The following is a 27402-nucleotide window of genomic DNA, read 5'->3' as shown; positions in this document are numbered from 1 at the left end:
GGCACAGCCTCCCCTATCACCCAAGCTGGGTACTCAAGGTGTGCCCTTTGTGTGGGCTGAGTACACCCTCCTCTTGTTGTTGAGCTTTGGTTGCTGTTGGCAGGTCAATGGGAAGGATTTACCTAGGCCAGTAAGCTGTGAGGATTGGGTATGTCCACTGTACACCAACCTTGGCCCTCTATGGAGGATCATCTGTGCAGGAGCAGGGTGATGGTGCACTGACACAGACTGTAGCTGTCCACTGGGTGTGAATTACCTGGGTTTTCCTGGGCGGTGCAGGCCAAGGTCAGTGCCCACCTGTATTTTGCCCAGTGCCACCCTGCTTAAGCTATAAAGCAATCTGAGGTGGCTGCTACTTGTGCTGGGCTTAGAGATTTCCAGGCACAGCTGAGCTGTGCATCTAGGCTGTCGGCTGCTAGTGCCAAGTCTGGGGCCACTTAGCAAGAGGTATGGGAGCTGGGGGGTCTCTGAGGCTGTTGCTTGTTTGAAAGTATTTAGGAAGTTGTGAAGCTTGATCCAAGACCAGCCATTCATATGGACAAGCCACTGTTAACAACTATAAGTTGCATGGGATAGATAGAGCCTAAAGGGATCTCCAGGGTGGGGCAAACAGTGTTAGCCAGGTTGATGGTGTCTCAGATATGACACAAACCTGCTGGCTGTGTGGCTCTGAGGGAGGAGAATTCAGAGAAGAGACAATGGCCTTCTTTCTGTCTGAGAGAAAGCTGTCTTCCAGCTCTCACCTTGATGGCAGACACTTTAGTTCCTTCCTGCATGCCACTGGTGCCTTTCAAGCTGTTACCCTAGTGCTGGAGCTCAGAGGGGAGTAAGTCTGAGTAAGTCTGTGTGTGGGCTCTTTAAGAGAAACTACTTGAGACTTAGAAATTTCTTCTACCAACTCAGTCCCTGCTGGTTTTTGTAGCTAGAAGTTGTGGGAACTATTCTTCCTTGCACTGGAACCATAGGCTGGGGGACCTGGTGTGGAGCTGGGACTCCTCACTCCTGAGATACCCCTTCCAAATTTTTATCCACCACACGTGGATATGGGGCTAGCCCATTCCATATATCTACCCTTCCTACCAGTCTGGATGAATGTGGTTTCTTTAATTTTGTTGTTGTCGGACTTCCATTCAACTTGATTTCCAATAGTTCTGAGTGATGATTGTTCTATAATTTAGTTGTAATTTTGATGTGGTTGTGTGAGGAGATGAGCTGTGTTTACCTTTGCCTCCATCTTGACCAGAAGCCTGGAAACACTATTTCAACAAAGCTTTACTTCCCAAATCACAACTACGATTATATTTATACTGTAATTGGAAAATAAAAAAAATTATAACTTGCAAAATCACAGATTGGAACTCACATTTGTATAAGAAAATCTAAAATCAAAGATTTATTAGTCTTCACTCTAATAAAACCCCCTTTTATTATGAAAGCTGAATACGTACATTGTATAAAATTAGAAAATATGAGACAAACTCCATAACCTTACCCATACAGTGATGCTGCTACATTTTTTCCTGGATCTTTTTCTGTGCATCTTTCTAACAGTAGTTACACACATTCACACAAATACATATAGACATTTTAGCTAAAATAAGATGAAAGTGCACAAAATGCCTTTAATTTTTATTATATTTGAAATCTTTATTTAGGTATGATTTACATACTAGAAAACTTAGTTTATCAATTAAAAATATTTATTTATTTCAAGAGAGAGGGGAAGGGAAAGAGAAAGATTAGGAGAGAAACATCAATGCGTGGTTGCCTCTCATGTTTCCCCTACTGGGGACCTGGCCTGCAACCCAGGCATGTGCCCTGAATGGGAATTGAACTGCGATTTTTTGGTTTACAGGCCCGCGCTCAATCCACTGAGCTCTACCAGCCAGGGATTAGTTTATCAATTTTAAGTGTATATTTTCATGAGTTTGGGAAAATATGTACAGTTGTGGTATCACCACCAAAGTTGGTAGAAGTAATAGAAAATTGTTCCTTTTTATTGCTGAGTACGCCATTGTTTTTGTCCTGCAGTTTGTTATTATGCACCTGTTGATGGACATTTTGGTTGTTTCCAGTTTTTGGTGATTGTGAATAGAGCTACCACGAACATCCACGTACAAGTCTTTGTGTGTTCATATATACGTGTGTGTGTATATTTAAATATATTTTATTGATTATACCATTACAGTTGTCCCATTTCCCCCCTTCATTCCCCTCTACCCTGCATACTCCCTCCCTCCACATTCCCCCCTTTAGTTCATGTCCATGTGTCACAAGTTCTTTAGCTTCTACATTTCCCATACTATTCTTGCCCTCCCCCTGTCTTATTTTCTCCTCATCGTCTGTGCTACTTATTTTCTGTACCTTCTCCCTCTTTCTCCTCCTCCCTCTCCCCTGTTGCTAACCCTCCACGTGATCTCCATTTCTGTGGCTCTGCTCCTGATCTAGCTGTCCTCTCAGTTTGCTTTTGTTTTAGGTGTGGTTGTTAATAACTGTGAGTTTGCTGTCCTTTCACTGTTCGCATTTTTTATTTTCTTTTTCTTAGATAAGTCCCTTTAACATTTCATATAATAAGGGCTGGGTTATGATGGACTCCTTGAACTTGGCCTTATCTGAGAAGCACTTTATTTGCCCTTCTATACTAAATGAAAGCTTTGCTGGATAGAACAATCTTGGATGTAGGTCCTTGCATTTCATGACTTGGAATACTTCTTTCCAGCCCCTTCTTGCCTGTAAGGTCTCTTTTGAGAAATCAGCTGACAGTCTGATGGGAACTCCTTTGTAGGTGACTGTCCCCTTATCTCTTGCTGCTTCTAGGATTCTCTCCTTCATTTGAATCTTAGCTAATGTAATTATGATGTGCCTTGGTGTGTTCCTTCTTGGGTCCAACTTCTTTGGGACTCTCTGAGCTTCTCGGAAGTCTATTTCCTTTGCCAAATTGGGGAAGCTCTTCTTTATTATTTGTTCAAATACATTTTCCACTTGTTGCTCTTCCTCTTTCCCTTCTGGTACACCTATAATTTGGACGTTGGAACATTTAAAGATGTCCTGGTGGTTCCTAAGCCTCTCCTCTCATTTTTTTGAATTCTTGTTTCTTTATTGTGTTCTGGTTGAATGTGTCTTTCTTCCTTCTGGTGCACTCCATTGATTTGAGTCACAGTTTCCTTCCCATCACTACTGGTTCCCTATGCATTTTCCTTCATTTCTCTTAGTATAGCCTTCATTTTTCATCTAATTTGTGACCAAAATCAACCAGTTCTGTGAGCATCCTGATCACCAGTGTTTTGAACTGTGCATCTGATAGGTTGGCTATCTCTTGGTCACTTAGAAGTACTGGCTCTGGGGTTTTGAGCTGTTCTTCTATTTGAGACATAATGGTTTGGTCAGTTTGCACCTGTTATGTATGAGGGGTGGAGCCTTAGGTGTTCACCAGGGCGGGGCAACCCAGTCTCTGGGTTGTGATGTTGTATGTGGGGGCAGGGTCAGAGAGGGAGCAATGGCGCTTGTTCTGCTCTGTCTCTGATTTTGGTCCCCTCTGCCGCTTCCCACAAGCAAATTGGGCCCTTCTGGTGCTCGTTCCCGGCTGGGTGGGCTTGTGTACATTCTAGGACCCTGTGGGTCTCTCCATTGAAATCTCCTGTGAGGCTGGAAGTCTCTCCTGGCACCTCAACCTACGCAAGTTTTTTCAGTCGGTGCTTTTAGGCTTTATTTCCCGGTGCTGGGGCTCTGGGTTGTGGAGTCTGTCTAACTGCCCATTTTTTGCCTGGTTTATTTGCACGCAAATGTATGTCTGTGGTCAGCCAACCACCTTGCACGCCTCACTGGGTTTGCTAGTTTCCTCCCTGCACCCAGGTCCACTAACCACTGCCTTTTCCTGCCAGGACCCCTCTCTGCCAGCCGATGACTCTGCCCCTCTTACTGGTCTGGTTGAATGGTTCATTGTTGTTGGAATTTGATACAGTTCAATTTTCTGTCTGTTCTGGTTGTGTTTTTGTTTCTAAATCTTTGTTTTCCTTAAATTTGGTTGTGTAAGGAGGTACAGTGTTTTCACTTATGCCTCCATCTTGGCCCAAAGTCCAAAATATCTGTATTTTTTCATTAAGTACTTAATAGTGGGGTTTTAAGAGTGGGATTACTGGTTTCTTTGGTGAATATATATATTGAGTTGGCTTTAAAGTTTATGTGTTTTTTCCTCATAAAATAAAGGCACGTTTTCATTTTCACCAATAGCTTTACCTATTTGGACATTTTAAGTATGTTGGCTATCTCACACATGGTATAATGTTGTTTGTTCTCAGTTAATATCTTGATTTGATCACTATTAACTTCATCTGGTCATCCAGGGAGAAATCGCCAGCATGAAACTTTGCAAACCATTTTTGACACATTTGATCAAACATAATACCTTCTCCATACAGTACACAGATATATATATATATATATATATATATATATATATATATATATATATATTTGCATTTCAGTTGTATTTTTACCTTTCTTGGAATAATACAGCATAATATGCTGAAAATGTTGCTTATTTTCTTTCATTTTTAATATTAAAATGGCTACACAAAACCACAAATTTTGGTAAGTTTTGAAAAAAATCACACTGATATGACAGCTGTCACAATACAATCTTAACAAAATAGTTTTGAACAAAGTTAAAGACAACTAAGTGCTACTTGAGCCATGCTATGGGAAAAAACCCAACTTTTTGGCCCACCCAATAGATACTGTTTTTGAAACCCACTTTTTTTTTTCAGTCAACAATACCCCAACTTTTCTTTAAAAATTTTTTCCAATCTATTCTAGAATGTACTTTAAAGTTGTGTCACAATGAGTATCTAATTCAGGGCCATGCCTTAATTAGTGCCACTTAAGTTTCTTTTAATTCAACATGGTCCCTTTGTTCATGACATTGACTCAGAGTAGGGACCAAACCAGGTGTCCTGTCTGTCTGGTAGCTTCCATATTTTACATAATTTATCTTATTCCTCTATTTTCTATAATGTAACTGTATAGGCAGACTCAATGGATATAAGTTAAATATTTTTGGCTAGATTATATCATCGGTAATGTGTACTTACTGTTGGAATATCAGGCTCATTTTGTTATTAGTGTTTTCTTGCTGTTGGCAAAGGGCAAGAAGTGGTAATGTCCCTCTACTCTTTAAGTAGAGATCAGAGATCAGATGCTTTTCGCCTAGAGACCAGAAGTAGTATTGGGAGACTGAAAAGGTGGTAATGATAACTAGAGAACAGAACAATGAAAGAGGGGAAGTAGGTGTCATATATGGTTCCAATTGCCCTCACAGTGACCACTACCAAGATCCCTTTTTTCAAAAAAAAGATTTTATTTATTTATTTTTATTTATTTTTAGAGAGAAGGGAAGGGAGGGAGAAAGAGAGGGAGAGAAATATTAATGTGCGGTTGCATCTCATGTGGCCCCCAGTGGGGGCGTGGCCTGCAATCCAGGCACATGCCCTGACTGGGAATTGAACTGGCAACCAACCCTTTGGTTTGCAGCCCACACCCAATCCACTGAGCTATACCTGCCAGGGCCAGAAACCCTTTTTAAATGTTATGGCTATATGACCTCTAAGAGAGAACATCTCAGTCTGAAGAACATGCATTATTTATTTTTAAAAAAATTTTATATATTTATCTTTAGAAGGGAAGGGAAGGAGAGAGGGAGAGAAATATCAATGTATGGTTACTTCTAGTGCGTCCCCTGCTGGGAACTGGCCTGCAATTCAGGCATGTGCCCTGACTGGGAATCGAACCGTGATCTTTTAGTTCGCAGAACATGCATTATTTTAAGTGATTAACAGTGTAGAGCTAACCTGTGGTACTCTGAAATGTGATTTGTTGAGATTCTAGTTTACACTTAATTGGTGATTTGTAATGAGAAGGTGGTATTAATTTTGTGGATAAAGAATAGATTATAGCAGGTAGTCTGAGTAACACAGGGAATCTGACTTTGTGTTGTGGTTTTGCAATAGTAAAAAGAGAGAAAGAGAGAAAAAGGAAAAAGTTTAGCTATGAGTGTCAAATAAGGAAAGGCATATTATTGTACATGGGTTCCTGTTCCATGATTATATTTTTGGTATTTTCATGTTATCTCTTGCTAAATTTGCTGTAGCAGAAGTTCAAAAATTACCATAGTAGTATTTTGACTTACTATGGATTTAGTGTAGAAAATGGTAGGACAAATTTATCGACATTCTTTGTAGTTACAGAATTGTGCAAAGAATATCACTTTGGTAAAGATGAAAATTGTTAAGCTTACTAATTGTCCTCTAATGTCAGTCATCATAAAAAATGAAATTAACATTGGCATTTATATTTTGACAAATCATCAATATAGAAAGCCATACTGCTCACTTTTAGATTATAAACACAAGAAAAATTAGTTCTTGAAAGTGAGGAGGAGAAAGTAATGATAAAATAGATGAAAGGAAAAAGATGTATTGGAAAAGAATCAACCAAATAAGTAGAAAGTGGAAGTAAATGGAGATGGGAGCAGAGAAGAGGATAATGACTAGATTTATAGAACATTCTAAAAAATATTATTGGAATCTGTGTAGCTGGGATACTTTTGTGATTGAACTCTGCAGCATCAAGTACAGCTGTAATACGTTTAGTTTTTTAGGGAAGAGTGAAGTTATTTTCCTTGGTTATTTTGTTTTAGCAGTTGACTAGGCAGTTTAAGGAGTGTAGCTTAAAATAAGAATAAGTCTAGTTTTGACATCTCAATTCATGGCACAGAAGACTTAACACGTTAAGGTAGCAGTAATCCTCCAAATGATTCAAAGATTAAGGGCAATCCCTATCAAAATTTCACCTCTTTTTTACAGAAATAGACAAGATGATCCAAAAGCCCATATAGAAGTGCAGGGTACCCAGAATAGCCAAGATGATCCTGAAAAAATAAGAGCTCTTTTCCCTTTCTTGATGCTACCTTTTGACACAGAAGCTTTCAGTTTTGATGAAGTCCAGTTTATCTACTTTTTGTTTTGTTACTTGTGCTTTTGGTATTATATTTAAGAAATCAGTGAGTCTTGACTGGATAGCTCAGTTGATTAGAGTATCATCCTGATATGCCGAGGTCATGGGTTTGATCTTGGGTCAGGGCACATACAAGAATCAACCAATGAATGCATGAATAAGTTGAACAACAAATTGATGTTTCTCTCTCTTTCACTCCCTCCCCTTCCTTTACTCCTTCCCTCTCTTCATCTCTTTCTCTAAAATCAGTCAATAAAAGAAAAAAGAGAGTGAAAATAAATCCTGCATAATGGGAGAAAATATTTGCAAACCATGTATTGATAAAGAAGTCATATCAAGAATACATAAAGAACTCTTACAGCTCAGTGATACGTAGATAACCCAGATAAAAAGACAAAGTATTTCTCCCTGGCTGGTGTAGCTCAGTGGATTGAGCATGGGCTGCAAATCAAAGGGTTACTGGTTTGACTCCCAATCAGGGCACATGCCTGGGTTGCAGGCTGGTTCCCAGTGGGGGCCATGTGAGAGGCAACCACACACTGATATTTCTCTCCCTTTTTTTCTCCCTCTCTCTCCCTCTCTCTGAAAAGAAATAAGTAAAAATTTTTTTAAAAAGAACAAAGCAAAGAATATATACAGATGCAATAAGCACATATAAAAGTATGTACATCATTAGTCATTAGGGAAATACAAATTAAAACCCTAAGGTACCACTTCACACCTACTAGGATGGCTGAAGTAACAAAGACAAGATAATAACAAGTGTTGCTGGTGATGTGGAGAAATTGGAGCCCTTATACATTGCTGGTGGGAATGCGAAATCATGCAGCCATTTTGCAAAAGTTTGGCATTTCTTCAGAATGCTAAACACAGAGCTGCCACATGGCTGGCCCCATAAGTCCACTCCTGGGTATACATCTGAGAGAAATAAAGGCTTTTGTTTCCACAAACACTTTTATATAAATGTTCATAGCAACATTATTTATAATAGCCAAAAAGTGAAAACAACCTTTACGTGGATCAGCTAACTGTTGAGTGGAAAAACAAAATGTGATATATAAGAATATATGGAATATTATTCAACCATAAAAAGGAAGAAATACCAATATATGATATAATGTAGATGAACCTTGAAAACATTATTCTGAATGAAAGAAACTAGTCATAAAAGATCATACATTGAAAACTCCATTTATGTGAAATATTCAACACAGGCAAATCCATGGAGACCCAAGGTGGATTAGTATTTGCCAGGGGCTTCCAGAGGGGGAATGGGGGATGACTGCTTCTTGGCATGGGGCTTCTTTTTGGGGTGATGGAAATAAACTTCTGATAATAGTTATAAAACTGTGAATAAATAAAAAACATTGGACTGTACACATTAAATGGATGAATTTTATGGCATGTGAAATATATCTCATTAGTGGTGTATACAAGTAAATTAGAAAATAAAAACATCTAATATTTAAAAATGCCTTTATAAGCACTGGCTGGTGTAGCTCAGTGGATTGAGCACGGGCCTGTGAACAAAAGGGTTGTGGTTCAATTCCCAGTCATGGCACATGCCTGGGTTGCAGGCCAGTTCCCAGCAGGGGACGCATGAGAAGCAACCATACATTGATATTTCTCTCCCTCTCTCTTTCCCTTCCCTTCTAAAGATAATAAAATCTAAAAAATAAATAAAATTATTTAAAAAATAAAAATGCCTTTATAGATATTAGGGGTCCTAAATCTTCACTCCCCCCACCCCCATTTTAATGTTCACTAATACATGGTAAAATGAGCAGGATTATACCAGTCATCAAAGATGATCCTGTCATCTAGGGCTGTCTTGTGGAGTGACAAACTAAATTCAAAGGTAATTGTTAAAATAGAATGTTTATATATAAGCATTTCAAGTATATGGGAAAGTACATTGAATCTAACAATAAGCCATTCTATTCTCATTACTTTAATAATTATTAACATTTTGCTAATAATCAGATACACTTGAGAAAATAGTGAAGATTTCTAAAGTAGAATAAATGTTCACTAAGCATTTATATAGAAAACACCAGAAATTTAGATGGATGAGGAAGTTTCTGTGAGTTAAAAAAATGTCATGTGAGCCCTGGCCAGGAGGCTCATTTGATTGGAGCACCATTCTGAACATCAAAAGGATTGTAGGTTTGATTCCTGATTGGGGCACATACCTGGATTGAGGGTTTGATCCCCCTGGTCAGGGCGTATATGGGGGGCAACCAATAGATGTTTTTCTTTCCTGTTCTTCTTTCTCTAAAATGAATAGAAAGCACATCCTTGGGTGAGGATTAATAAAAGAAGTCATGTGAACATGTTAAGATGTCTGAACTTTTTTTGAAATAATTAGGTCCATAAATGACAACATTTTTAATGCAAGCATGTTAATCTTGATGTGTTTATGAGATTACTTTGCCAAACTGTATGTAAAGCAGAGGAAACTGTCAACTCCTTAAGACTTTTTGTGTGACCTATTCTGTATTAGGAACTTAGTTGCCTGATATTTAGCTAGCACAATTTGATATTGAAGAGTATATATTTAAAAAGCACTTAGGGTAGGATAGTACCTTTCATTTTGGAGTTAACTGGTATATTTTCCTTTTCCTCTCAGGGGCTTGCATGTTACTAACATGAATTTGGAATTCAGGCACCTTTATTGAACATTTGGCCCTGTGTATTGTTTCTTATTACTAGGAAAAATATACTATACTGGATTGCACAATTTTCTGATAAGGTACTAAAAACACTGCCACAATTGCTGTTGTTCTCTGTGTGCTGTTTTGTATGGAGTGCTGTCTTGGATCTTGTGATTTTAGTTTATGTAGAAACAGGGTTTTTGAAATTTGTTCCACTGTCAAATAATGTTCTTGTTTAAATTCATTGCTTCCTAATCTCCACAAAAATTTATGAAAGCCACTTAAATTGTTCAGGAAATTGGCCATAAATTCCAAATATATTTTATAAAAAATAAAATTTTCATTAGGCATATTTCAAAGTTCTGTGTAAATTATAGAGTACTTGGGTGGCATAAGTTTAGAGTCTGTTGGTTTCAAATTATTACAACTAACATATTGTGCTTACTATGTATTAGACATTGTTCTAAGTCCTTTATGAATATTAACTCATTTACTCCTCACAATTACCTTATGGGGTAGATACTGTTGTTATCCTTTTTTTTTTTACATGTAAGGAAACTGAGATACAGTGATGTTAGTAAGTAACTCATTCAAGATCACACAGCTAGGAAGCTTAGTTGCTCTGAATTCTAATTTAGCAGTCTAGTTCTGGAATCTACATTCTTTTTTTTTTAGGGATTTATTCAATTTCTTATTTGCTCTCTAGACCATCACATTATTCCTTCTGAAACCATCACTCTTAAGTTAACTTTGTCACATGGATGATGCTATTGTAAACAACACATCCAATTAATGCAAAATAAGTTTGGAAAGCCAGTTGGTGAAGTTTTTGTGGCTTTTTTTTCCCCTTTTACAGTCTTTAGGGGAAAAAAACGAAAGGCTAGATGAGGCGTTGCCCTGGAGCTATTCACACGAATGGCCTCATTTTTTATTCATTGCCACCCACTTGGTCCCTCAGCAGCCAGCACACAATTTTCTGGCCACTAGCCTCCTCCTAAACCACACTGTTTCCATCTGTTGTACTCAGTGCAAGCATATCCCTTCGGTACTGTTTCCCTGATGCATTCGTGCTGCCTGGTCATCCAGTGCCTATGTGTGTGTCATCGCCAAGGTTCCCCCAGTGCTCCTGGTCCCCCAAGTGGCTTCACATGCCCTTTCCTACAGAGAAGGAAGGACACCCTTTGGCAAACTATACAACCATGAACTTTGTGGAGTCTGCATTCTTAACTGTTGCACTAGACTGTCTTTGATTTGAATGATCACCAAATAGGGGTCAAGTATAACTATCACTTGCTACTAAATGTTGTTAGACTTATTGCAGGACAGGAATGTAAACAATTCACCTGGGAATGTTGTTAAAACCTACTCTTTATTGTGAGTTTTAAGGTTAGTTGGCACAGTAGTATTCTGGAATTTGAGTCTCACCATGATGATGATAGAGTAGAGGAATGAGTATTTGATACTAAATTTATTCTTGAATTTTATTATCAATTAAAAGATAAAATTAACTACAATGTAAGCAATTTAATTTTTAATTATTTAAAGTTAGAAAACCTTTTTCCTTTTTTTTGATTTTATTGATTATGCCATTACAGTTGTTCTATTTCCCCCCTTCATTCCCTTCTACCCTGCACCCCCCTCCTCCACCATTCCCCCCCTTTAGTTTATGACCACGTGTCTCAAGTTCTTTATTTTTTATTTATTTATTTTATTTTTTAAAGATTTTATTTATTTATCTTTAGAGGGGAAGGGAAGGAGAGAGGGAGAGAAACATCAATGTGTGGTTGCCTTTCGTGCGTCCCCTGCTGGGAACTGGCCTGCAGGGAACTGGTCTGCAACCCAGGCATGTGCCCTGACTGGGAATCGAACCTCAATTGTCTGGTTCGCAGGCCCGCGCTCAATCCACTGAGCTACACCAGCCAGGGCCTTCAAGTTTTTTAGATTCTATATTTCCCATACTATTCTTGCCCTCCCCCCTAGCTATTTTCTACCTACCGTCTATGCTACTTATTTTCTGTACCTTCTCCCAACCTTCTCCTCCTCCCATTCCCCTGTTGCTAACCCTCCATGAGGTCTTCATTTCTATGTTTCTGCTCCTGATCTAGCTGACCTTTTAGTTTGCTTTTGTTTTAGGTGTGATTGTTAATAACTGTGAGTTTGCTGTCCTTTCACTGTTCATCTTTTTTATCTTCTTTTTCTTAGATAAGTCCCTTTAACATTTCATATAATAAGAGCTTGGTGTTGATGAACTCCTTGAATGTGACCTTATCTGAGAAGCACTTTATCTGTCCTTCCATTCTAAATGAAAGTTTTTCTGGATAGAGCAATCTTGGATGTAGGTCCTTGTATTTCATGACTTGGAATACTTCTTTCCAGCCCCTTCTTGCCTGTAAGGTCTCTTTTGAGAAATCAGCTGAGAGTCTGATGCTAACTCCTTTTTAGGTGACCATCCCCTTATCTCTTGCTGCTTCTAGAATTCTCTCCTTATCTTTAATCTTGGGTAATGTAGTTATGATGTGCCTCTGGGCTCTATTCTGTTTCATTGATCTATGTGCCTGTTTTTATGCCAGTACCATGCTGATTTTCCCCACTACTTTTAGAGAGAGAGGAAGGGAGGGGGGAGGGGGGAAAGGGGATGGAGGGGAGGGGGAGAGATAGAGAAAGAGAAACATTAATGCCAGAGAGAAACATTGATCGGTTGCCTTATTGTATGTGCGCATCCTGACTGGGGAACAAACCTGCAACTCAGGTCTGTGCCCTGACCCAGAATTGAACCTGTGACCCTTCAGTGTGGACAGTGCTCCAATCAACTGAGCCACAATGGCCAGGCCATCATTCTGGTTTGATTACTATGGCTTTGTAGTATAGTTTGATATCAGGTAGCATATGAGGCAGTACTACTGGAAAAAATTGTAAAATACTTGAAATGGAGTTGGAAAAAGATTACGGGTGTCTTCAGTGGAAAACTAGGCTGTCTGAAATGCAGTGTAGCCTTCTGGGTTTTCTGATGCTAAGAAGTTTTTGAACTACTCTATAGCGCTGTACATTGTAGATAACTGAAAGCAGTGCAAATTATTCTTGTCTTAGATATGCAACTGTGCTTTCCACGTTGAGGGATAATTGATTTCACTTTCCTCTTCCTCTAAAAAGGCGAGTTTGTATCAAGTTTAGAAATTCGTGTGTGGTGCTTTGAATTCTCCTCTGAATTGGTTGCAGTATTTTACTGGGTCACTCATTAATAGGTTAAATAAAATCTTTAACAAGTGTTCATTTTACATTTGTATGTGAATCATGGTTTTACCTTTACATAAATGGATATTTTAACAGGAACAAGATTGCTGAGTGGTTTTTATTTCCTGGCTCACCTCTCACAAAATGCCTGTCAAAAAGAAGAGTGTGAAAGGGTTCAGAGATCAGGAAAGCCCCGGGCCTTTCTGTTTGTCATGATTGCTGAAGAATAGTGCTTTTAAAATTTAATGGGATATGATAATATAAATTATTCACATGTACATGTTAAATGCTTAAGTTGCATGTATTCATAAGTTGGTTGGACTTGAAATTTTAATAATTAGTTTTGACCTTGTGTATTTTGAATATGTGTTGTTATGAGTGAACAAGCCAAATATTTTTCTATATTAGCCTTAAAAGAAGGGAATTGGCTATTTACCTAATAAAATGGTATTTAATCACATCAGGTGCATAGAACAGTATAGAAATACAAAGTACGAGTATCAGATTTATGTTGTAGTGAATCTCAAAATCAGGGTTTTTATTGAATGGTTCATAGTGTATTGTCCACTGGCATGAAACTAGGGCATTTAAAAAGCGGATACAGCTTAGAGCTGACTGGCCCAACCTTTCTTAAAACAAAATCAAACCTCAACAGGTTGTAAAATCTAAAAACTAGGAACTGGATTATTTTTAAATGAACAAAAGGAATTTTGGACATAGTTCTAGCATGTCTTGTTCAGGTTGCAAGAAAGACAGGCCTAAGTACTAAGTAGTCTATTAGTATTTCCTGAACTGTAGGAACAAAGTTCTGTAAGATTTTAATAAGTATTCTGGGAGGTGAATAAAATATGTTTTCAAATAATTCTGAGAGGGAGTTATGATATAATGGTAAGATCACAGACTCCAGAGCCAGACTGCCTGGGTTTGAATCACAGCCCTACTACATACTAGCTTATTCCTTTCACACCCTTCCTTTTTGGTTAGTCAAGTTATTTATTTAACCTTTCTGTGCCTCGTTTTTTAATCTAAAAGCAGGGAAAATAATAGTTTCTACTTCATAGGGTTTTGTGAAGATTAAGTGAGTTAACATATGTAAAGCATTTAGTATAATTCAAGGCACATAAGTGCTCAATAATTATAATTATAGTTATGTATAATTATAATTATTGTTTTTTTGGAAACACTGTATATATTCTATCTCTTTCCTGGAAACTCACTATATATGTTGGCAAATTAAAGATTCTAAGGAAGGCTTACAGTAACCAAACTTGTTTTCCTCCAAAATATTGGAAAGTATTGGTAACTTTTCCTGGAATCAGCTAAAAGAGGTTTCAAATCTAAGAAGTAAAATTTTTAAACATGTGAGTGAGGAATTTACCCCAAATTATTTATATTAATTTTCTCTAAATTGTTGGAAAATGGGATACCTTTTCAAGGATGCCTATTAAGATCATTTTTAAGGAAGAGTTTGGGAAGTGCTCACTTAACTGGCCTCAGGAGTGGGAATTTATTGTTACAAACAAATGGCAGCTCTGCTTTAGTGTGGAGAGCTGATGACCTCTTGTGGTGTATCTAGTTTTTTCTTAGACTTGTAGTTCTCTAAGTAGCTGTGTGGTGCGATAGCCAAGGAAGTTTTAGATGAGCTCTGTCCAATAGGACTGCCTGTGAAGACAGAAATGTGCTGTATCTTCATTGTGCAGTCCATCACAAGCTACCAAGTGCGCTTGCGATGTGGACAGCACATCTGAAGCTTTATTTAAATTTAATTAAGGAAAATAAAAATTTAGCTACATGTGGCTGGTGGCTACTGTATTGGATAGTGTAGCTCTAAACAGTTTGGGCCCCATAGTTACCTCTGTTACCTTATATGCCTTTCTACCCTATTCTCATCTACACTGGCTTCTTTGCAGTTCTTCAAACATGCCTGGCTCTTACTGCCTTTATTTTGTTTTCTCTATATACTTAATTCCATATCTTTTTGCATGGCTGATTTCTTTACCTTCTGATTTGTCACTCCTTGATTCAGAGGATCTCTGTTGGGGTCTGGTCGGATCCCTTGTGGTTTGGTTAGGAGGATTTTTTTCCCACTCTAGAAGCACAGCGTTTTACAAGATATGAACTGCTTGAGTCTGCTTGTCACAGATGGAGCCAGTGTTTTTTCTGGTGAGCAGCTTGTACTGTTATTTACAATATACAGATTTTATCTATATGCCCATGAGGGTGCCTAGCATATAGTCGATAATCTTAGTATTTTCTTTGGGTATAGAATTCTAGGTTAGCTGCTATTTCAGTTTCTATCATTTCTGTTGCATTAACTGTTTGTAGCTTCTTTGAAGGTAATGTGTCTTATTTTTCCTTTGTCTGCCTTAACATTTTTCTTTGTTTTTGATTTTAGCAGTTTGCCTATGATGTGTGTAGGAGTAGTTTTCTTTGTGGTATCTTGTGGTTGGGTGAAATTCTTAAAGCAGTGGGTTCAATTTCTATAAGTTGTTGTCTTTCATCAACTCATAGTTTCAGAAAATTCTTAGTCACAAAGTATTCAAATATTGCTCCTATTCCCTTCCCTTTTCTTCTGGGATTCCTATTACATGTGCGTTTCAAGCAGTTTCTGGTCCAGCTAAGAATTCTCCTTGATCTCATTATGTTCTGTGTCTCCCCTCTCAGGTTCACGATGTGCACAGTAAAAGCTCTGAGAAATCTTCCATTGAAACAGAAACTTAACCTTGTCCATTTTAGTATCCTGAGGATAATATTTTGGAAAATGTTACTTTATATTACCATAAATGGAGGGAGTAGAATGTAGACACTTTCTTTTTTTAGTTTGGTTCTTTTCCATGTTGGCATTGAACCAAAATTACTACTCTAAGAAATAGGGAATGCTGTAGTACTAGAATCACATCTTTTTTTACTTTTAAGCTACATATGAATCTAATGATTTTACTTTTAAATGCTGTTATTGCCTTTTAAATTGTACCCCTGAATTCTCAAATATACATATTTTCCCTGTTATTTATGGCTAGTACTGTTGGTGGTGGTGAGAATGGCAGCAGGTGTTAGACCACTGGTGGGGTCAGACTGGACCTTGGTTCACCACCCTTGGTACTTGAGTTCTGTCTAGGAAAGAATTCAGGGCCAAGACTCAAACTGTAAGAGAAGGTTTATTTAGAAAGTCATAGTTGTAGAAGAAGTGAGCTGTAGAAGAAATGGGTCTGGGAAACACATTATGAAGGCAAAAGAAAGGCCCTTGGAGCTTAGAAGAGAGGAAGGTAAAGGTAATGCACAGGGTGGGGGGGCGGTTTGGGGGAAGGAGGGTGAGGGTGAGGGGAAAGGCACAGGCAGCCTCTGGGGAGGGGGAGCTCCTGCTCCCAGGAGGGAGGGAAGGGAGAGTGGACTGGTTCTTTCTCCTAAGGGCTCCTAATGGCTGGCATTTTAGGGGGATGTCTCAGAGGAGATATCAAGAGCTTTGCAGGTGTGTCCTTTCATGGTTGAAGTCTCTGCTGATGGGTCAGCACCAGGGCAGGGGGTCATTAGTCAATCCATCTGGTCCTGAAGTCAGTCATGGCATCGCTTGTCTGGTTTTGCTGCTTTTCTGGGTCCAGAGCGGAAATACAACTGAGACCTAGATGTATCTAATGCAGGTCAGAACCTCATTGTCCTGGAGGCCTAATGCTTAAGGGCTATCTTCTGTCTCCCTTGTTTGCTCCCCCTCTAAGGGGGGACCTGACTGGTAGGACTAGCAACATGCCTGGGGAGGAAGGGTCAGAGGAGGGTCCAAAGTGCAGGACCAGCAAAGATCAGGGGGTCTAAACCATGAGCCAGGGATATGCTAACGGAGAAAAGGTTGCCCTGGGGGCAGGGTCCTTGTTTTCCCCAGGTTTGCCTGTAGCTTTCCACCCTGGTGGCCTTCTGTACCTGTCCTGTCGTCCTTGATCTGCTTGTGTCTGTCTGTCTACCAGAGTACTACCCTTAAGTATTGTCATGATGACTATATTTTCTGAAATGAATTTAGTCTTAGGCATTGTCAGTGTCTTATACATTGGTTTGATGATGGGGATAACGTGATTAAAAATCGAGACTGTTCAGGAAAATCCTGGTTGTTTGGTAAATGTTTCCAAGTCTATTTACTTGCAAGCAAAATGTTTCATGATCATAATAAAAACAACAACTAATGAGAATACGTTATTCGTTAGCCTCTTCCAGTATGAGGAAGTTGAGGGATATAACTTGGACTTTGGTATTTGAAACTTAAGGATATTTTAGTGTGTCAAATTGTCCTGGAAATCTAGGATACACGATATTCCTGTGAGCAGAGGAAGATAGTGGTTGTCTATGTGGGAAATTGGCTCTGTCTTTCTTTCTTCTTTCAGTGGAATTTGTTCTTTTTAATGCAAATAACTCAGTGAGGAGTCTGATAGTTTTGAACAGGTCAGTGTTACATATTAGATCTACCCTCTTTGGAATTGAAGGGCTGGACTTAGTCTTAAAGGAAGATGTGAAGAAGAAAATTACACTTTTTGTTTTAATTTCAGTTAAGGCAAGCCTGCTTACACTCGCAAACTATCTCTTTTGATACTTCTCTCTTAAATTACTTCAGTTGGGACTCTAATGCAGTTCATAATTTTCATATTTTAAAAATAAATAGCATTTCACTGAATCATTCTCTTTGGTTCTAAGGTCACTGCTATAAATTCATAGAAAACTTAGTGAGTTGGAAAATCAACATTAAAATTGGGTCATAAATTGCCAAGATATAATTTGTAGCAGATTTTTTTTGGTGATCTCCAAAAACTGGTGTTCATCTTAGAATTCCATGGTAGTAGCTAAATTAGAGTTACAGATTTGCCTGTCTAAAAAAATTCATTGCCTTGACTGGTGTGGCTCAGTTAGTTGGGCATTGTCCCTCATAGCAAAAGGTCTCTGGGTTCGGTTCCTGGTGGGGGCACATGCCTGGGTTGTGGTTTTGATTTCTGCTATGGGCATGCATGAGAGGCAACTGATGGATGTTTCTCTCTTGCATCTATGTTTCTCTCCCATACTGTGGTTTTTCTTCAGAACACACAAATCTTTTGCCTTTTTCTATGTTTCTCTCCCTTTTTCTCCCTTCCTTTCCATGTCTCTAAAAAAATAAACAAAATCTTTAAAAAAGATTCATTGGTACATTAAAATTTACTTTTAAAATTTATTTAAAAAATTTAATTTACTTTTATAGAGAGAGAGAGGAAAGGATGAAGAAAGAGAGGAAGAGAAATATCAGTTGGTTGCCTGGGGACCTGGCCTGCAACCCAGGCATGTGCCCTGATTGGGAATTGAACCAGGAACCTTTTGGTCTGCAGGCAGGCACTCATTCCATTGAGCCACAAGAGCCAGGGCTGTTTTTTAGTTTTAAACCTAACATATGCTCATTTCCTAACATTTGGATAAGATAAAATTTTAAGAAAATAAGAATAATTCATAATCTTACATTTAAAGATACCTTAGCATATATTTTGATCTTTTTTTCATTATTTTCTTAAGTGAAACCATCTTAACATAGCTGAGATAATATTGTTTATATAGGTTTGTATTTCAGTCTTGCCCTTAGTATAACTTTAAATTGCCAAAGAAAAGCTCAAGTACCCTTTTACATTCATTCATTCTTTCTCTCAATAAAAAATATATACGTATGTAAGCCCTGACTGGTGTAGCTCAGTGGATTGAGCGCGGGCCTGCGAACCACACGATCGCAGTTTGATTCCCAGTCAGGGCACATGCCTGGGTTGCAGGCCAGTTGCCAACAGGGGACTCATGAGAGGCAACCATACACTGATATTTCTCTCCTTCTCTCCTTCCCTTCCCCTCTAAAAATAAATAAATAAAATCTTAAAAAAACAAAAACAAAAAATATATATACACCTATGTAAATGTTACTATGTAAGTTTGTAACTATGCATACACATACGTATATGCGTTTGCACTCAGGCACTATTGTTGGTTGCTTTGTGGGAAGTTCATTGTCTTTTAGGGCACAAAGTTAACTGTAGTGAAAGTAGACCATGAAGAATGTCTATGTTCTCTTGAAGTTCAGACACGGAACCCCTCTGGATTACCAGAACTTTGTCTCACGAAGTCTCTTTGTTTGTAGATTCCTCTGTTTGGCGCTAAGACTGTTGGCCAGAGAAGTCCTGATGGTCCAGTGCTGAGCAAAGCGGAATTTGTTGAGAAAGTTCGTCAGAGTAACCAGGCCTGTCACGATGGAGATTTCCACACAGCTATTGTTCTGTACAATGAAGCTTTGGCTGTCGATCCTCAGAACTGCATCTTATACAGCAATAGATCTGCAGCGTATATGAAAATCCAGCAGTATGACAAGGCCCTGGATGATGCAATCAAAGCTCGACTTCTCAATCCCAAATGGCCTAAGGTAGAAATTTGATTTACCTTCACAGAATCTTTTGTGCTGATTTTTAATTTTGATATAAAATTTTATTGCCTCAGTGCAGGTGTTAATATTTTGATAGCCTATACTTTCGCAAAATGTAGAATGGCTTCATCGAGTTGGTATACCAGTGAATGGTTTCCTTTTTTCTGCTTTGGAAGTATGCTTTCTATGTCCACATTTAATTCTTTTCCTGTATGTTTAAGATTTGAACTTTTTTTTCATTCAGCTTCTTGATAGGATACATTCTAGTTATTTAACAGGTTTTGGACATCATCTTTATTTTTGCACAGATGTTTTAGATGGAATGCGATAGTCATTTTTCTTTCCTTTGATTTAATTACTCCCTGTCATTGCTTATTTTCAGAATGGTATTTGACCAGTGAAATTTCTTTTTCTAATAAACCATTGTAATTATCTGTATTCCCTTGAACGGTTTAAGGATTGAGTTATTTTTGTTTTATAAATATACTTTATTTTCAGTGTGCCTATTTACTACCTAACTCCCAGTTTATTTTAGAAACAATTTCTTAAGATGTGACTGAAGCGTTTGAGATATTTTTTATTGAATGCAAAACCATTTGATCTCATTCTTGGTTGTTGGGCTAACAAAGGTTAATGGCTCTTTCTTAGAGATTTAAAAAAGATTCTGAATGTCTTAATGATATGTCACCATCATCTTCCTTTATACTTCAACTTCAGTAGGTGTTTATTGGCCTCACTCAGTGGAATTTCCAGTATTGCTGCTGCCTCAAAAATTGTTTAGTATTCTGTAATTCCATAAGGGATTTTTTTTTAAGAAAATTGTTTTTCAAGTACAGTTGTCTTCATTTTCACCCTACCCGCCCCCACCTGCCGCCCTCTATTCTACCTGGTTTGGCTTCGTCCTTGTGTCTTTTATACATGTTCCTTGATGACCATTCCCCTTTTTTCTCCTGTTATCCCCCTCTCCCCTTCCCTCTGGTTAATGTCAGTTTGTTCTTTATCTCAATGTCTCTGGTTATATTTTGCTTTAGTAATATAATCATTATAAATGAAGCAAAATCTGTTTTTAAAAAATGGTTATATGACAACATTTGGGAGTTAGAATGCTGTTTTCAAAGGACAGAACTAGGTTCAATATTTTCCCTTCTATTAATGACATATGGCTTTGGGTATATCTCTATTTTATTTTTTCTTTTAATTAAATTAATTTATTTTTAATATATTATTATGCTATTACAATTGTCCCATTCCCCCCCTTTATTCCCCTCTGTCCTGCATATGCCTTCCCACCCACATTCCCCCACTTTAGTTTATATCCATGGGTCATACATACAAGTTCTTGGCTTCTATATTTCCTATGCTATTCTTAACCTCTTCCTGTCTATTTTCTTCCTATCATTTATGCTATTTATTCTCTGTACCTTTTCCCTCTCTCATCCTCTCCCACTCCCTTGCTGATAACCCTTCATGTGATTTTCTTTTCTGTGATTCTGTTCCTGTCCTAGTTGTTTGCTTAGTTTGCTTTTGTTTTTGTTTTAGGTGTGGTTGTTAATAACTGTGAGTTTATTGTCATTTTACTGTTTGTATTTTTTATCTTCTTTTTCTTAGACAAGTTCCTTTAACATTTCATATAATAAGGGCTTGGTGATGATGAACTCCTTTAACTTTATCTGCCCTTTCATTCTAAATGAAAGCTTTGCTGGTTAGAGTAATTTTGGATGTAGGTCCTTGCCTTTCATGACTTGGAATACAGTCCAGCCTGTAAGGTCTCTTTTGAGAAATGAGCTGACAGTCTGATGGGGACTCCTTTGTAGGGACTGTCCCTTATCTCTTGCTGCTTCTAGGATTCTCTCCTTCATTTTCATCTTGGCTAATGTAATTATGTGCCTTGGTGTGTTCCTTCTTGGGTCCAACTTCTTTGGGACTCTGAGCTTCCTGGACTGCCCGGAAGTCTATTTCCTTTGCCAGATTGGGGAAATTCTCCTTTATTATTTATTCAAATAAGTTTTCCACTGGTGGCTGTTCCTCTTCCCTTTCTGGTACCCCTATAATTTGGATGTTGGAACGTTTAAAGATGTCCTGGAGGTTCCTAAGCCTCTCCTCATTTTTTCTGAATTCTTGTTTCTTTATTCTATGCTGGTTGAGTGTTTATTTATTCCTTCTGGTCCACTCCATTGATTTGAGTCCTGGTTTCCTTCCCATCACTGTTGATTCCTTGTGCATTTTCCTTTATTTCACTTAGCATACATAGCCTTCATTTTTCCATCTAATTTGTGACCATATTCAACCAATTCTGTGAGCATCTTGATTACCAGCATTTTGAACTGTGCATCTGATAGGTTGGCTCTCTCTTCGTTGTTTAGTTGTACTTTTTCTGGAGCTTTGATCTGATCTGTCATTTGGACCATTTTTTTTGTCTTGGCATGCCTGTTACTTAGTAAGGGGCAGAGCCTTAGGTGTTCACCAGGGTGGGGCAACTCAGGTTGCTATGTTGTGATACTGTGTCTGTGAGAGGGGTCTGAGAGGAAAGGATGCCATTGTTCTGTTCTCTACTGGTTTTCAGTCACTTCCTCTGCTACCCACAAGCAAATTGGGCCCTTTTGATGCTGACTGCTGGGTGGGTGGGTTTGTGTACATTCTAGGACCCTGTGAGTCTCTCCAGTGAGCTCTCCTGTGAGGCTGGGAGTTTCTCTGGCTACCCCCTCAACCCCCACAGGTGTTTTCAATCAGTTTTGAGGCTTTATTTCCCCGTTGGAACACTGGGTTGTGCAGTCTGTCTCACTCCCCAGTTGTTCCCCTTGGTTTATCTGTGTGTGAATGTGGGACTGCCCAGTCTGCAATCCACAGCTTCACCTGGTCCTCCAGCTGCCTTGCCCTGAGTCCTCTCTACCCTGGCTGCCCATCTCCACCCTTCCTACTGGTCTGGATGAATGTTTCTTCTTTAACTCCTTGGTTGTCACACTTCTATACAGTTTGATTTTCTGTCAGTTCTAGTTGTTTTTTGTTTTAAATTTGTTGTTATCCTTCTTTCAGTTGTGTGAGGAGGCACAGTGTGTCTACTACGTCTCCGTCTTGGTCAGAAGTTCCTATTTTATATATTTCAATTTAGTAAATATCTATTAGGTATTTACTATAGATAAGCATAGTTCTGCTACTCTCTGCTCTGGTAACAGTATATAATTGATTTTTAAAAAAATTATGCATACTGCCTTGGCTGGTATGGCTCAGTGGATTGAGCACCAGCCTGTGAATGAAAAGGTTGCCAGTTTGATTCCTAGTCAGGGCACATGTCTGGGGTGAAGTTGAGGGCATGTGAGAGGAAACCAATTGATGTATCTCTCACACATTGATGTTTCTCTCCCTCTCTTACTCCCTCCCTTCCCCTGTCTCTAAAACATAAATAAATAAAGTCTTAAAAAAATGATGTATACTGACTTTTAAAAAATCGTTTTAGTGTTCTACCTCTTCTTAATGATTTTGGGGAAAAAGGAATGTATTGGTGATCTGTATTTGTATCTGCCAGCTTTTGTTCTATAACAAATCACTGCAAAATTTGGTTGCTTAAAATTCCCTATGTCAGTTGTGTAGCTCTTATGGTTTGGGTTGATGCAACTGATTTCTGCTGGACTTGCTCACATGTTTGAGGTCAGCTAGAGGTTAGACTGGTGGTTGAATCATCTAAGACAGTCTCATCACATTTCTGACATTTCTGACACTTGGTATGGTATTGGCTAGGGGAATAGCAGCAACTAGGCCACATGTCTTTTATCATTTGGCAGATTTTCCTGGGCTATTTTTTTTTAAAGATTTTTTTTTAAATACTTTATCTCGGTATTCTTTGTCAGATCACATTAACAGTATGGTACATATTCATGTACCATCACTTACAGGAGATATCCCTTTTTAATTGTATCTACTTTATTTTGACTTTTTACCCTTTATATTTCTGTTCTCGAATCACATCTTTTCAGACAAATCAGTTGTGAAGTAGTTACTATCATTGTAGTGTGAATTATGAATTACATAAATAGTTATATTATTTAAGGGTTCCTACCATAGAAAGAGAAACCCAAAGGAGCAGGAGATTTTCATATAGTATAACACCATAGAAGGGAAAATTTTACAAGGGGATTTTCCCATTAGTTTTAAAGCACACGATTAATGTCTCTCTTTCTTCAAGGATTTAAAGCTCTTCCCATTCGTTGATCGTTCCTGATGACAGAATTCTGTCATTGGGTATAATACTTGATGACAGAATATTATACCTTATGTGTCAGGTATTATACCTAATGACAGAATTATATGTAAGAAAGAAAATGTTAAAAAATATCTTGGCAACATGTTTCATTTCGACGTACTTATAATAGTAACCAGATATAATAGTTCTTATTGAATGCTTATTTGCTGAAGGATTGTCTGAATCCTTTTATTTGTGATACCAATTTTATACTCACAGTAATCTTATGGAGTAGATATTATTATTCCAACTTTACAATAGAGTATATATTTTTAGAGAATTTATTTATTTTTTTAGAGAGAGGGAAACACTGATATGAAAGAGAAACATTGATTGGTTGCTCACTACGTGCCCCAACCCAGGCACATGCCTTGAACGGGAATCAAACAAGCAACCTTTCACTTTGCAGGATGATATCCAACCAACTGAGCCACACCAAGTGGGGACAATAGAGAATATTTATATTTAGTGAGAGATTAAATAATCTGTCCAGGACATCTAGCTAGTAACTAGAAGAGTTGGACTTTATTTTTTAAATCTTCATCTGAGGATGAGCTCACTGATTTTAGAGACAGGGAAAAGGAGTGAGAGGGAGAGGGAGAAACATTGGTTTATTGTTCCACTTATTTATGCATTCATTGGTTGTTTTTTGTATGTATCCTGATCGGGGATTGAACCTGCAACCTTGGCATATTAGGATGATGTTCTGACCTGCTGAATTACCCGCCCAGGGCTCTGGGGCTTTTTAAGCTACTGTAAGCAGGTAATATTTTTTTTTTTTTAAGATTTTATTTATTTATCTTTAGAGGGGAAAGGAAGGAGAGAGGGAGAGAACTGGCCTGCAACCCAGGCATGTGCCCTGACTGGGAATCGAACCATGGTTGCTTGGTTCCCAGGTCCGCGCTCAATCCACTGAGCTACACCAGCCAGGGCAGCAGGTAATATTTTATTCAAAGACTAATGGGATATCACTGGAAGACTTTAAGTGGAGGAATGACATGTTTAATGTATGAATATGTTTAATTTCACATATTTATGACTCAAAATTTCCTCGTGTTATTGATTTCAAATTTTATTCCATTGTGTTTGGAGAACATACTTGATACCATGTCAGTCCTTTTAAATTTACTGAGGCTTGCTTTATAGTTTAACACATTACCTTGTCCTTAATGTTCTATGTGCATTTGAGAAAACTGCATTCTACCCCACTGTTGGATGGGGTATTCTGTAGATATCCAGTATGTCTAGTTTGTAGTGTTTGTTCAAGTGTTCTATTTTCTTTTTTTTATATTTTAAACTTTTAAAAAAAGATTTTATTTATTTATTTTAGAGAGGGGAGAGGAGGGAGAAAGAAGAAGACATCAGTGTGTGGTTGCCTCTCATGTGCCCCCTAATGGGGGACCTGGTTGCAACCCAGGCATGTGCCCTGACCGGGAATCGAACCAGCGACCCCTTGCTTCATAGGCTGGCATTCAATACACTGAACCACACTAGCCAGGGCCAAATAACATCTTTTTTTTTTTTTACAAATTACATCTTTATACATTATAAACCCATCAGCATAGTCTTACAATTATTGCCTTATACCATTTTCTTTTAAATCAAATAGTTTCTGTCTTTTTATTGATACTCTGTATTTGGTGAGACATTGTGTTCACACTCTGTTTTAAATTCTTTAGACAGCATTTTGTTTAGTACTTTGAATATGTTTATAATAGCTAATTTAAAGTCTTTGCTTATCTCTCTCACGTCAATGTTTCTCTCCTTTTTCCTTTCTCTCTCCCTTCCTCTTTCTCTAAAAGGTCAATGGAAACATGTCCTTGGGTGAGGATTAAAAAATAATAATAATAAAATAAAGAAGTCATTGTTGAGACCACCTGGCTCAGCACTTTCATGGACTTTGGGAGATTTCCCATTCACAGTAAACACCAGGCTGATAGTCGTATTGCAGAGCGTTGTTGCAGATGCTTCCACTTTGCTGTTTGCTGTGTGGACAAAGGATCTGCAGCTCTGCCGTGGCCACTAGTCCCACAGATGGTGAATGTGTACCACACACATCAACGTTTCTCTTTCCCGTACCTTGGCAGTATCCTCGTGGATGAGTATGGCATGGAAGAGGGTTGTCAGCAGGAACTATTGGACATGCTCCAAGCACTATGTAGCCCCACCTTTCAGCTGCTAGCTTAGCAGAATGGGTGCAGAATTACCCTGACATCGTGGATGACCTGTTCAGGCTAGCCACCAGGTTTATTCAATGTGGCCCTGTTACCTTACTGAAGAGCTAGGTGGTCATCCCTATCTTATAGTGAGCCACTGCCTCTACTATTCTGGTCCACCAGGATGCCAACTTCAGTGTTGTGAGGTTCCTACGAGACCTTATCCATACAGGGGTAGCCAACAGTCGTGAAGAGGACTTTGAATTGTGGAAAGAACTGATTGGACAGCAACTTGTAAGCCAGCAGCAATACACATGCTCTTTTTGTCTTCCCCCATACCCTACCAAATATGTCCAAAGTGCTGTGGGGGATCATGCAGGTTGACAGAGCAACTTCTTGTTGATGGTTAGAGAATTCCTTGAAACGTTTGTCAAAGGAGTCAACTGTGGGAGCTCTCAGTAACACACAAACAACTAATAGATTTCCACAAACAAGTCAGTAGTGCTGAGGAATGTAAACAGGTTTGCTGGGCCTTGGGAGACTCACCAGGTTGTTTCAATAGCTCTCATTCCTACACTGTGCCTGTCACTCAGGAATGTCTTTTTAAATTAGAAGACAGGAAGAAACAACAGAAAAAACAGACTGTGTCCCACAATGAGAAACCTTCATTTTGGCAGAGGGGCCTTCACTGCCACCAGGGTATCCCACCCGACAGGGAGAGATTCCAGTCTTTTGAGGTCGTCCTGAGGAGGTCCTGTTTGGAGGTGTGAAGGAAAAAATCAGGGTGGTTTTAAAAAAGATAGCTGCAGCATGTCTGGTGTTGTGGGAGAGGAGCTGGTTTCCTGGCAGACTTGTTTCTAAAATGAAAAATAATTTTAAGGAAATAAAAAAGAAAAAAAGGAAAACTAAACTGAAACCAGAACTGATACATTTGCCTGGCAGCAAACAACACACAAGCATTCATACATGCACTTGCATACATATGCTAACATGTATGTAATCACACAGAAAAAGAAAGGTACAGACATTCTCTGAAACAAAAAACAGTTACTTTGGGAAAATGAGAATTCAAATGAATTAAGTAGCTGCGATTGGAAGAAAAGATTCAGGATCATCTTTTAAGGTTTTTTATTGTTTTGTCCTCTCACTTTTCCACCTTTCTGTAATATTTCCCTCCTTTTTGTAACGAAGTGAGCAGAAATTTCTTCTGTCCTCCCCAGCCATTTCTTATCACCTTTAGAGTGGTTCAGGCAGGGAGGAGTAAGCAAGGAGACTTTTATGTTTTATATAGAGGGCATGTCAGGGTTACTAGGACCTGCTGGGGCCAAAGTTCATCTGTACCCCAACCAACTCTGACCACCCTATTCAGTCTCTGAAATCCCTTCCAGTCCACAATGAGTTGTCAGTCTTTTACAAAAGAGCCAAAATCGGGATGAATGAGATATCAATGTATATTCTAAGTTTTAGTTTTTAAGATTTTTTTTAAGTTAATGTTTTACCCACAGACAAAGAAAAAAGAGGATGGGAATATGAAAAAAAGTGTTTACAGGGCTAACTGTATTTTACTAAAAAATATGAAAATTATTTGACTTCATGGGGATGAGGTGGGAACAGGAAGCCCAAAGCAGATCTGAATGTTTTAAAGGAGTTGTGGTTCTGCACAGGCATTAGATATGGTGCTGTTCTCTCGGGTGTTGAGGCCATCTCAAAAAC

General features: G+C 38.5%; 1 protein-coding gene across 2 annotated transcripts in view; it reads left to right on the top strand.

Annotated features, from left to right (window-relative positions):
- TTC28 (tetratricopeptide repeat domain 28) overlaps window positions 1-27402 on the top strand; it is a 576581-nt gene that overhangs the window by 8277 nt on the left and 540902 nt on the right. For both annotated transcript variants that reach the window (XM_053669950.1, XM_037153288.2), the window contains exon 2: window positions 19018-19296. In XM_053669950.1, coding sequence (XP_053525925.1) covers window positions 19018-19296 — 279 coding nt within the window. The remainder of the gene's footprint in view (window positions 1-19017; window positions 19297-27402) is intronic.

The sequence above is a fragment of the Artibeus jamaicensis genome, unplaced genomic scaffold (genome assembly GCF_021234435.1).
Source record: "Artibeus jamaicensis isolate MK-2021 breed Jamaican fruit bat unplaced genomic scaffold, CSHL_Jam_final contig_525, whole genome shotgun sequence".
Lineage (NCBI taxonomy): Eukaryota > Metazoa > Chordata > Mammalia > Chiroptera > Phyllostomidae > Artibeus > Artibeus jamaicensis.
The sequence above is the reverse complement of the archived record's forward strand: the minus strand, read 5'-3'. Positions and strand labels throughout refer to the sequence as shown.